Consider the following 12,590-nt stretch of genomic DNA (forward strand, 5'->3'; position numbering starts at 1 on the left):
AGACGACTTCTTTCACTGCCTGGACTGAACCATTCTGGCTTTCAATGGGACTTGCACATAAACTCATGGTTCTGGATCAGTGGTGCTGGAAGAGCACAGCAATTCAGGCAGCATCCAACGAGCAGCGAAATCGACGTTTCGGGCAAAAGCCCTTCCTGATGAAGGGCTTTTGCCCGAAACGTCGATTTCGCTGCTCGTTGGATGCTGCCTGAATTGCTGTGCTCTTCCAGCACCACTGATCCAGAATCTGGTTTCCAGCATCTGCAGTTGTTGTTTTTACCTCATAAACTCATGGGTTGGCTCACCCAGTGGTCAATGTGCTGAGGCCTTGACTACCAGAAAGGGCAGTTCCAAACAGAGAGGGCTGCAAGTCTCTGAAAGGGAGGTAAATACAAAAAAAAAATGAACTCGCAAAAAAAAACACACTCAGATGGAGAGCAGAAAGTGTCCTGATTATAATGGGATCAAGAGCTGGAAAGTGAATTTAGCTCAATCGCCATTTTTGACGCAATAATTCTCCCTGCCATTCAAACTTTCTAACGTTCAAATATTCATCCAAAATGTTCACCTGCTGGCCTTGAAACACCCACTATATATGTACATCTAGATTAACACAGATGGTTACAAGGTAGTGAAAGAGAGAAAAAAAGTTCAGTTTGCAGTTTTCCATGTTTTTTTCCTTTACAGTCCCTATCTGGTTTGTGTACATCCATAAACGTAATATTTTGAACGGCATCTGCCACTGTCTTGGTTACAAACTAGAAAATAAAGAGAGAGAGAGAGAGATCTCTGGCAGTTCGAAGCAGATTAAGTCGAATGTTGAGTGGATGGACCTGAGATTGGATGAAAGTGTCAACCCCCTGCTGTCAAGGGAAACAGAAAGTCGCCCGTCGATGGGAGCCAGTTCTTTTCCCCACCTGGAGTTTTCGTTTTAAAGTTTATTTTCCATGCGGGTACCCTCCGGACGGAGAACGCCGAGATGGGAGAAGTAAAAACAGGGAGAGGCGGACGAAACAAACGATGAACTGATGTGCAGCCAATGCCTCAGGACCGTGTGCCTCCCTCCACGCTGCAAGTGGACTTTTCCATGAAGTGGGAATCCTATTGTCTTGTGTGTGGCTCTTATTTCTCTCTGATGTGGTCGGGGGTGGGAGCGGGAAGGGGGAATTATCGAGGGGGTTGAGGAGGTGAAGGAGGCCCAGCTGCCTCCACCCCCCCTCCTCTCGCCGCGAGAGGGGTGGGGGGGGAAGATCTCGAGTCGACCTGACATTCCCGGGAGCTCTGGTCCTGTCGCTCTGCTCGTTGTGTTTCCTTCCTCGAAGAGTTTGACGCTCAGCAGCCGTTCCCAGAATCCACAGGCGATGAGATCGCTCCCTCTCCCCCCACCCTCCAGCCCGCACACACCCTCCGTCCCCACCATTGGCCTCTTTCCCCCCACACCTCCACCACCATTTCAAATCGCCCCAGCCTGGTTTGGATCATATCTTCGCTTCTTGACATTTCTTGCAGGGTGCAGCAGGAAGCAGAGGTGGAGAGGAGGAAGGATGAGGGGAGAGTAGGTGGAAGGGTGGGTGTTGGGGGTGGGGGGAAGGGGGGGGGGGGGGGGAGAAGAAAAGATCATTAGTCACGGCACGCGGGATCTCCCTGATGTGCTGCCCTAAGCACACGGGCTCCTCATTCTAAAGCTTCGGATAATTGTCACAATTGCATCAGCATTCCCCTGGAGAGGATACAGGGATACAGGGCTTCAACTGGATCTCTGACCTGACTGAAATGAGTCAGCCTCAGGCTCCCACCCACCACCCCTCCCTGCGCTATGCTGCCCCACCTCAGCCTTGGTTAGGTCTAAATTGGCAGGCAGGTAGGTGCTGGGAGGGTTCAACCATGCCTGGACAAAGTCCCTCTGATTTCCTGCTCCTCCCCGCTGAGTGTGGCGCAGCAGCTCACCCAAGCATGTGCCAGACGTTGGACCCGTGCCCTCCATTCCCATTGGCACAACTCAGAATGCCAACAGGGTCACGCTAGTTTGGGAGGTATCTCGTCCTGCCCTACCCTCGCTCCTCGGCTCAAATCGCCAGGCCAAGCCATTTCTCTCTGCGACAAAGGGGCGCTGCCCCGCACAACATCCAAACTCCCAGCCTTTGATTCGTTCTAGTGGAAAGCTTTAGACTTGAGGGGCCCGTGCAGAACCAGAGCACAGCCGAGCAGAACAGGCTAGGGGTTACACTTACACAACACACTTACTGTGACACCCTGGGAAAATGGACAGAGCCGTGACTGTTACACTTCAAGAGATTTACGGGATTCGGGACAGCTTCCGGCCTACTTTCCTCCCATCTCGGACTATAATTGGCTCTTGCCGGCACTGGGCTGTCCATTCTCTCAAGGAAGAAGGGGAAGGAAGGAGGAGGAGATGGTGGAAAAGAGGGAGGAAATAAAGCTTATTCCTTCATGGGGGAAAAAAAACAGCAAGACATCACAAAGCAATGGATATAAGGGTGTGCTCCAACCTCCCCAAAGTCTGGCTTGATGTGGGGCATATAAGCAAGGCCTCATGCTAAGGCATCTCAACCTGCTGTTGTTTTCTCTTCCTTCCAAAACATGCCCAGGACCAATAGAAATGGCATGCAAAATGAACCTAGGAGAAACCAGTAGAGTGTGTGCTCCCACACAAACAGTATACCAGAGGTCACAAACTATGTGGACAACCGGGAGTTAGAGCTTAACTCTTACGGCTACCCTCTCTCACAGTCATGAGAGCTCACCACTCTAATGACACCTAGAGTTGCCAACTCTCCGGGATTGTACAGGACATTCCAGGAGTTGAACACTCATCCCCAGAACACTGTTGTGAGCAACACAAGATAGAATGTGTGCCTTTTAGTTTTCACTTTCTTGGAACACTCTTGTTATAAACAGTTATAAACAACATACAGGAGTGGGAGTCAGCAAGAGGAATGGCTGATCGACTGCGCATGATATTCCAATGGAGCCCTGAAGGGATAGTGTACTTCCCAGTTGACATCAGGACAATGGTGTCCACAGGGATGAGCACGCTGGTTAGATCAATGGAGAAGGCTTTTCAGGTGGGGCGTGGTTGAAACTTCCAGGAATATACACGAGGAGAGTTGGTCACTCTAGGTATAATAATAATAATTGCAGGAGGTTTGTACTCAGACATTAGAGACCTATTTAGTTACTTCCCTCCACTTCTTGGTGCTTTCCCTCCCATTTGGTAGACAGTGATTGAAATGCCCTCACAGAGTTAGATGTGGCTAGACAGAACAACGAGAACAGAAAGTGCGCTCTATGCCTGAAGCATACATCTCGTATTCTTACTGCAGGTTTGGCCAAAGATAGCCATTTTTTTTTAATCTCACCACATAGACACGGCAATACTTGCACCATTACTATGACCAAAATACACATCCGCTCCACAAGGCACCGCCCATCTCACCATTGTTCTGAGATGGTGAACACTGATTCAGATCACGGAAAAGACGAAGCCGAGAAGTCTCGTTGGCAAAGGTACCAGACACATGGACTTTATGAGGATTGTGCCAAGGCATGGTCGAGGTGTAAGGCAGACTGAACAAAACTGCAAACACCACAGTTATCGATCCCTCTAACCACCACCTGCATTCACTTCATCCCAATGGAGGGGAAGCAAGTCATGCTTAATCTCAAAGGATTGCCTGAGACGGGGTCTCCCAAAGTGAAGGGTCGTGACCCGAAGGGGGTGGAGTCATTGGGGCTCCAAGCTCTTAGGCTGCCCATAACCACCGTGACATTCGGAGTTCTCATATCTGTGTTTGTCCCCTCACAAATCCCCGCTGTCACAGACTGTCTCTCTCTCTCTCTCACAGTTTCCCCCTCTCACAGTTTACCACTCACTAACTCTCCCAGTCTGGTTCTCTCAGATTCTCCCACTCTCACAAAATACACAGCCACCCTCCGGCACAGTCCCTGGCAGTAGCAAGACCTATTCCAACAGACAACTCTAACAGTCCCTTGGGTACACTGACAGTATCAATGTAGATTTTGTGCACCAGTCACTAGAGTGGGGCTTGAACCCACAATCTTAAGAGTCAGAGGTGAGTGAGCTGCCCATTGAGGAACAGCTGCCATAGCTGGAGAGACTGTAACCAGCTACACCTGGTGTGTGAGCCATGGAGCAGCCAGATAGAGGGTCACCCCATGAATCAACAACCTGGAGGCTCCGAGCCATGTGATGAGGCTTGAGGCTGCTGGGGACACACCTTTGTCAATGCAGAGGAGAGTAAACCATGGTACAAGGCACCTCAGTAGGTTTAACGCAGGAACTTTGCAACAAGTGCAATTAGGGATTAGGTACAAGGGAGAAGCTCCTCACCTGCTGGAAAACCTTAACTTTCTAATCCACGTTCAGATGAAACACTACCAACTGGGACATGACAGACACAGGACGGGATATGCTAACTAGCTGCTTCTCGGAGTATGGCAGTGACTGGATGCAAACTCATTTGCTTCCCTAAAAACAAACTTGGCAGCCGGTGGGGAATGCTAATGTCATCAGGCCAACAGTTCAGACGCTGAGGCTGATACTATGGGGCAATGGTTTCAAATCTCACCACCGGTGGAATCTCAATGCAACTCATAAATCAGGAACTGAAACCCAATCTTGGCAATGGCTACTGACTGTCATTGAAAACCCATAATTCCCTCTACAGAAGGAAATCTGTCCTCCTTACCTGGTCTGACCTACATGTGAATTGAGACCCACAACGATGTGGTGACTCTTAACCGTTCTCTGAAATAGCTGGGTGAGTTGATCAGTATTAGGGATGGACAGCAAATGTTGTTGAGTAGTACCCAAACCCATGAAAGATTTTTCTTTTAAAAAAAACGCAGTTATACATCAACAACACCTTCAGACAATTCTCAAGATCATTACCAATAAAAACAAAATTGACACTGACGCCAAACAGCAGTAAGGATCACTAGCATCAAGCAATATTTTAAAGCGGGGGGGGAGAGAATAAAGAGGTGAAAAGGGTTTGGCAGAGAATTGAGGAGCTCAGGACTGAGGTAGCTGAAGGACAATGGATCAGGGAGTATGAGAGGTTAGAATCAGAGGAATGCAGGGACCTCAGAAGGTTATAGGGTTGGAGGAGATTACAAAGGTAAACAGGAGCTCCTGAAATGATTTGCAATCAAAGTTATGTCTGACGGGGACCCAGGCAGGGCCAGCATGCACAGGGACGACGGGGTGAATGGGCTGGGTTGTGGGTTACAATTTTCGATGCGCTATTGATTGTGGGAGGAGTTCAGCATTTCCTCCATGTGTCTCAAGGGACTTCACAGCACGGGAAACCTTACCTTCTGCTGGAGGTAGAATCCCAAATCCGGATGTTGTGTGGAACTGGTGACGCAACAATGTTTCAGCTTGTCTGAGGTGAGGTATGTGGGAATCACCTGTTCAACTCCACAGCCTGTGGTAGTTGGTAGCTCTGGCCAAAACTCCTCAAGGGTCATCGAGATGTCATGTGTTGACCTTCTCTCTCCCTCACCTCAAAGACACTTAATGCCATCGCCCAATCTTTCTAAGGTGCAAATTCAAAGTGAGCAATCACCAAGAATATGGATGCCCAAAAACAAAAGCAGACGTAGGGGTCCAATCATGAAAAAAGTAAAATAAATCCAACCTGGCTAATTATCCTTGTCGCAGTCAGCTCTCAAATGCCAACAATTTGAGGGGAAATGTCAGTGACAGTGGGCAGCACTCACTCAGAAACACTGCTCATTGATGCTCCATTTGGGTTCCGCCAGGGCCACTCAGATCCAGACCTCATTGTACCCTTGGCCCAAACACTGCTAAAAGAACCCAGTTTGCAAAGGAGACATGGGAGGGGCTACCTCAGACATCGAAACAGTATTTAATCGAGTGTTGCATCAAGGAACTTGAGCAAAGCTGAAGTCACGAGAACTGGGGGAAACTCTCCGCTGGTTGGAGTCATACCTGGGCAGTAAAGCAAACATTTGTGGTTGTTGGAGGTCAGTCACCTCTGCTCCGGGACATCTCTGTAGGAGTTCCTCAGGGTAGTGTCCCATGTCCAACCATGTTCAGCTGCTTCATCAAGGACCTTCCCTCCACCATAAAGTCAGAAGTGGGCATGTTCACCGATGACAGCACAATGTTCAGCAACATTCACAACTCCTCAGATACTGAAGCAGTCCATGACTGTAGGCTGCAAGACCTGGACAACATTCAAGCTTAGGGACAAGTGGGAAGTAATAGCATGACACACCAGTAGCAAGCAGTGACCATCTTTGGAATGGCATGGTGGCCCAGTGGTTAGCACAGGGACCTTGGTCCGATTCCAGACCAGAGCAACTCGAGTTTGGAATGTGCACATTCTCCCCATGTCTGGGTGGGTGCTCCGATATCCTCCCCCAATCCAAAAATGTGCAGGTTAGATGGATTGGCCATGCTGAATTGCCCATAGTGTCCAGGGATGGGCAGGATAGGCTAATTGGCACTGGGAAATGCAAGGTTACAGGGATAGGGTAGGAGTGGGTCTGGGTGGGATGCTTTCTGGAGGGCTGATGTGGACTTGATGGGCCAAATGGCCTGCTTCCACGCTGAAGGAAGTCTATGCTCTCTAACAAGAGAGAACCTAACTTGAGGTGCATTACCATCGCTGAATTCCACGTCCACCATCAACATCCGATTGATCAGAATCATATATATATACTGTGCCTCCAAGAGACGGTCAGAGACTGTGACTGCTGTGGTCAGTAACTCACCATTTCATTCCTAAAAGCCTGCCCACCACCCAGAAAGTGAAAGTGAGGACCATGATTGAACACTCCATATCTCTGGTACTCTCAACCTGCCCAAAGCTCCAACAACACTGAAGCAGCAATTCTCCAAAGCTCATTTAAAAGCACCTTTCAAACCCATGACCTCTACCCTCCATAAGACCAAGGGCAGCAGATACATGGAAACATTGCCAGCAGCAAGATCGCCTCTAAGCCACTCACCATCCTGACTCAGAAATGTATCACTTGTTCTTTCAGTGCGGCTGAATAAAAATCCTGGTGCCTACCTCCCGCAGACCAGAGAGCAGCACCACCTTGCCAAAGGCAACTGGAGATGAACAATAAATGCTGAGCCAGCCAGCGATGTCCACATCCACTGAGGAACTTGAGAAGAAGGACCTCTAGTTGACACTTTCACAACCACTCGGCAAGTGGCAACAGAAGAAAGGAGGTGAGGTGCACAAGAAGCTCCAAGGAATGGCACGGAGAGTTGAGAAGGTGGGAGTCATGTTCCTGGAGAAGACGGAGAGACACGAGACCTTGGAAGGCAACTCTATATTCAAGTTGTTGGATAATCAATGAAAGTTGCTGAAGACTAAGGTAATATGGCCAAGTGGAGCTGGGTGTGAGATGGGATCTAAAAGAAGCATCATAAAGTATTAATGTGTCACACTGTCTTCGGGAGTATCGGTTCTGCCTCTCTTATCAATAATTGCCAGCATCCAGGATGTAACATCTGACTAACCAAGTCGACTTTTTCGGATGTGCTGACTGAAATAAGGCCAGGTAAATGACTACATGAGTGGCTTGGAGGGGAACTTGCAGCTGCTGGGGTTCCTATGTATCTGCTGCCCTTGACCTTCCAGGTGGAAGTGGTCATGAGCTTGGAAGATGCTGTCTAAGAAGTTGGATTTCTGCAGTGCATCTTGTCGATGACACAAATTTGCTGCTACTGAGCGTGGGTGGTGGAAGGGGTGGATGCTTACAGACGTAGTGCCAGTCAGACAGGCTGTTTTGTCCTGGTTGGTATCAAGCTACTTGAGTGTTGTTGGAGCTGCACTCATCCAGGCAAGTGGGGAATATTGCATCACACTCCTGACCTGTGCCTTGTAGATGGTGGACAGATTTTGAAGAGTCAGGAGGTGAATTAGTCACTGCAGGATTCCTAGCCGCTGAGCTGCTCTTGTAAGCACTGCCATTTACATGGCTGGTCCAGTTCAGTTTCTGGTCAATAGTGGGGGATTCAGTGATGGTAATGCCATTGGATTTCAAGGGATGGTGGTTTGGTTCTCTCTGTGTTGAAGACGGTCATTGCTTTGCATTTGCGTGTCATGAATATTACTTGCCACTTGTCAGCCCAAACTTGGGTATTGTCCAGTTCTTGCTTCAGGAGGCAGAATATGATGAGTCTGTAGCACAGAGAGACACTGCCTTGCATCTTCAATCCATGTGGCAGCAATGATGAGCGGACAGCGTTTTCTCAAGTTGGAATCAAAAGGTTATGGGTTCAAGTCCCATTTTGGAGGCTTGAGCACAAGGTGTAGTATTGAGGGAACATTGAACTGTTTGAGATGCCATTTGTTGGAAGACAATAAACTAAGCCCCTCGCTGCCTTCTCGAGTGGACACTGGCAACATTCTGTAGAAGGGTATATCCATCCCTCAACCAACAATAGTGAAAGGGGATTATCTGATCATGAATTCACTAGTATTTATTAGTCCTTGCTGTGTGTAATTTTCCTGCTATATTTCCTAAATTTACTCCCATGTCTCGGCAGCTGCATCATGCTGTAGACAGTGGGGACTGGAATGGAGTATTTCCCGCTGTTACAGCAGATGACACCAAAATGGGTGGCGCACAGACAGCAGAGAAGGTTATCTCAGAGCACAATGGGACTTTGATCAGATGGACCAACAAGTTGGGAAATGGCAGCTGGGTTTAATTTAGATAACTGTGAGGTTGCATTTTGATAAGACCAAACAGCGTAGGACTTATACAGTTAATAGTACGGCCCTGGGGAGTGTTGCTGAACAAAGAGACCTAGGGGTGTGGGTGCATAGTTCCTTGAAGGTGGAGTCGCAGGGAGATACGATGGTGAAGAAGGCGTTTGGTATGCTTTCCTTTATCAGTCAGAGTATTGAGTACAGGAGTTGGGAGGTCATGTTGCGGCTGTACAGGACATTGGTTAGGCCACTGTTGGAATACTGTGTGCAATTCTGGTCTCCCTGCTATAGGAAAGTTGTTGTTAAATTTGAAAGGTTTCAGAAAAGATTTACAAGGATGTTGCCAGGGTTGGAGGATTTGCGCTATCGGGAGAGGCTGAATAGGCTGGGGCTGTTATCCCTGGAGTGTCAGAGGCTGAGGGGTGACCTTATAGAGGTTTACAAAATTATGAGGAGCATGGATAGGATAAATAGACAAAGTCCTTTCCCTCTGGTAGGGGAATCCAGAACGAGAGGGCATAGGTTTAGGGTGAGAGGGGAAAGATATAAAAGGGATCCAAAGGGCAACCTTTTCACACAGAGGGAGGTGTGTATATGGAACAAGCTGCCAAGTGTTTGTGTGGGGGTGGGGGGGGGGGGGGGGGGGCTTTACAGTTATAACATTTAAAAGACATCTGGATGGGGACATGAATTGGACAGGTTTAGAGGGACGTGAGGACAATGGCAGCAAATGGGACTAGATTAATTTAGACTATCTGGTTGGCATGGACTCTGAAGAGTCTCTGTCTGTGCTGTACATCTCTGTGATGACTCTACATCAGCATGCAACAGGCTCAGTCCCAGTAATCAATGCTGTTAGAAGAAGCTTGCTCTGCTCTGTCCTCTCAGTGTGATTCAAACCTAACGTAAAATATTATCAAATACTGCACTATGTACCAAACCTCTCTGAACAAGGTCCGTACCGGTTTATGGTCTAATAACTGTAGTGATGTGTACTAAACCTGTAAGGTTGTGAAGAATAGTCCAGTTTGCACGTTTAATTGCCAATATCAAGGACCAGGAAAGGGCAGATATTCAGCAGTGTTGGTCAGGAGTGAGCAGTGGGGGAAGCAGGAAACACAGTGCTCCCTGACAGTCCACTCCTGTCTACCCCAGTCACCATCAATTCACTGGAATTACTGATGTTGACACCCACACGGAGAGTTTCCACACACCCGGAGATCAAACCACTTGCATTTATATACAGCCTGGAATGTAACAAACTGTCCCAAGGCGTTGCACAGGAGCAACATAAAACAAACTGCAACATCAAGCCAACTAAGGAGATATTAGGAAGTATGCCATCTCGATGCAACACAGTGCGGCATGGCAACTGCAAAGAGTTGTGAACACGGTGGGATAGTGGGTAACGCGGTGGGATAGTGGGTAACGCGGTGGGAGAGTGGGTAACGCGGTGGGATAGTGGGTAACGCGGTGGGATAGTGGGTAACACGGTGGGATAGTGGGTAACACAGTGCAATAGTGGGTAACATGGTGGGATAGTGGGTAACACGGTGGGACAGTGGATAACACGGTGCGATAGTGGGTAACACGGTGGGATAGTGGGTAATACGGTGGGACAGTGGATAACACGGTGGGACAGTGGATAACACGGTGCGATATTGGGTAACACGGTGCGATAGTGGGTAACACGGTGCGATAGTGGGTAACAGGTGGGATAGTGGGTAATTCAGTGGGACAGTGGATAACATGGTGGGATAGTGGGTAACACGGTGGGATAGTGGGTAATGCGGTGGGATTGTGGGTAACATGGTGGGATACTGGGTAACGCGGTGGGATAGTGAGTAACGCGGTGGGATAGTGAGTAATGCGGTGGGATAGTGAGTAACACGGTGGGTTAGTGGGTGCATGGTGGTATAGTGGGTAAACGGTGGAATAGTGGGTCATACGGTGGGATAGTGGGAAATACGGTGGAATAGTGGGTAACACGGTAGGATACTGGGTAACGCGGTGGGATAGTGGGTAACACGATGAGAGAGTGGGTAACACGGTGGACTATCAGGTAACGCGGTGGGATTGTGGGTATCGGGGTGGGATAGTGCGTAATGTGGTGGGATAGTGGGTAACGCGATGGGATAGCGGGTAATGCGGTGGAACAATGGGTAATGCGGTGGGATAGTGGGTAACATGGTGGGATAGTGGATAACGTGGTGGGATAGTGGATAACGTGGTGGGATAAAGAGTCACACGGTGGGATAGTGGGTAACGCGGTGGGATAGTGGGTAACGCAGTGGGATAGTGGGTAATGCGGTGGGACAGTGGGTAATGCGGTGGGACAGTGGGTAACGCGGTGGGATAGTGTGTTACAGGGTGGGATAGTGGCAGGATTGTGGGTAATATGGTGTGATAGTGGGTAATGCGGTGGGACAGTGGGTAACAGGGTGGGATAGTAGGTAACGCAGTGGGATAGTGGATAATGCAGTGGGATAGTGGGTAACGCGATGGGATAGTGGGTAATGCGGTGGAACAGTGGGTAATGTGGTGGGATAGTGGGTAATGCGGTGGGATAGTGGGTAACATGGTGGGATAGTGGGTAACGTGGTGGGATAGTGGGTAACACGGTGTGATAGGGAGTCACACGGTGGGATAGTGGGTAACGCGGTGGGATAGTGGGTAACGCGGTGGGATAGTGGGTAATGCGGTGGGACAGTGGGTAATGCGGTGGGATAGTGGGTAACTTGGTGGGATAATGGGTAACACGATGGGATAGTGGTAACATGGTGGGATAGTGGGTAACGTGGTGGGATAGTGAGCGTACAGTGGGATAGTGGGCGCACGGTGGTATAGTGGGTAACACTTTGGGATAGTGGGTAACGCGGTGAGATAGTGGGTAACGCGGTGGACTATTATGCAACGCGGTGCGATTGTGGGTATCGCGGTGGGATAGTGGGTAACGTGGTGGGATAGTGGGCAATGCGGTGCGATAGTGGCTAACACGCTGGGATAGTGGGTAACGCAGTGGGATAGTGGGTAACAGAGTGGGATAGAGTGTCACACGGTGGGATAGTGGGTAACGCGGTGGGATAGTGGGTAACGCGGTGGGATAGTGGGTAATGCGGTGGGACAGTGGGTAACGCGGTGGGATAGTGTGTTACATGGTGGGATAGTTGGTAACGCGGTGGGATAGTGGATAACACGGTGGGATAGTGGCTAACACGGTGGGATAGTGGGAAATACGGTGGAATAGTGGGTAACACGGTAGGATACTGGGTAACGCGGTGGGATAGTGGGTAACACGATGAGAGAGTGGGTAACACGGTGGACTATCAGGTAACGCGGTGGGATTGTGGGTATCGGGGTGGGATAGTGCGTAATGTGGTGGGATAGTGGGTAACGCGATGGGATAGCGGGTAATGCGGTGGAACAATGGGTAATGCGGTGGGATAGTGGGTAACATGGTGGGATAGTGGATAACGTGGTGGGATAGTGGATAACGTGGTGGGATAAAGAGTCACACGGTGGGATAGTGGGTAACGCGGTGGGATAGTGGGTAACGCAGTGGGATAGTGGGTAATGCGGTGGGACAGTGGGTAATGCGGTGGGACAGTGGGTAACGCGGTGGGATAGTGTGTTACAGGGTGGGATAGTGGCAGGATTGTGGGTAATATGGTGTGATAGTGGGTAATGTGGTGGGACAGTGGGTAACAGGGTGGGATAGTAGGTAACGCAGTGGGATAGTGGATAATGCAGTGGGATAGTGGGTAACGCGATGGGATAGTGGGTAATGCGGTGGAACAGTGGGTAATGTGGTGGGATAGTGGGTAATGCGGTGGGATAGTGGGTAAC

The 12,590-nt window shown here is 49.4% G+C and overlaps 1 protein-coding gene across 3 annotated transcripts in view; it reads right to left on the bottom strand.

The window, feature by feature from the left end:
- Positions 1-221: 221 nt before the first annotated feature.
- adam23a (ADAM metallopeptidase domain 23a) overlaps positions 222-12,590 on the bottom strand; it is a 305,906-nt gene continuing 293,537 nt past the window's right edge. For 2 of the 3 annotated variants that reach the window (XM_043693275.2, XM_043693274.2), the window contains exon 25: positions 222-1,502. In XM_043693275.2, coding sequence (XP_043549210.2) covers positions 1,333-1,502 — 170 coding nt within the window. In that variant the 3' untranslated portion in view covers positions 222-1,332. The remainder of the gene's footprint in view (positions 1,503-12,590) is intronic. The other variant, XM_043693276.2, reaches the window with a different exon arrangement.

This window comes from Chiloscyllium plagiosum, unplaced genomic scaffold, assembly GCF_037043375.1.
Source record: "Chiloscyllium plagiosum isolate Xiang-an unplaced genomic scaffold, Cpla_swu_hap1 HiC_scaffold_7, whole genome shotgun sequence".
NCBI lineage: Eukaryota > Metazoa > Chordata > Chondrichthyes > Orectolobiformes > Hemiscylliidae > Chiloscyllium > Chiloscyllium plagiosum.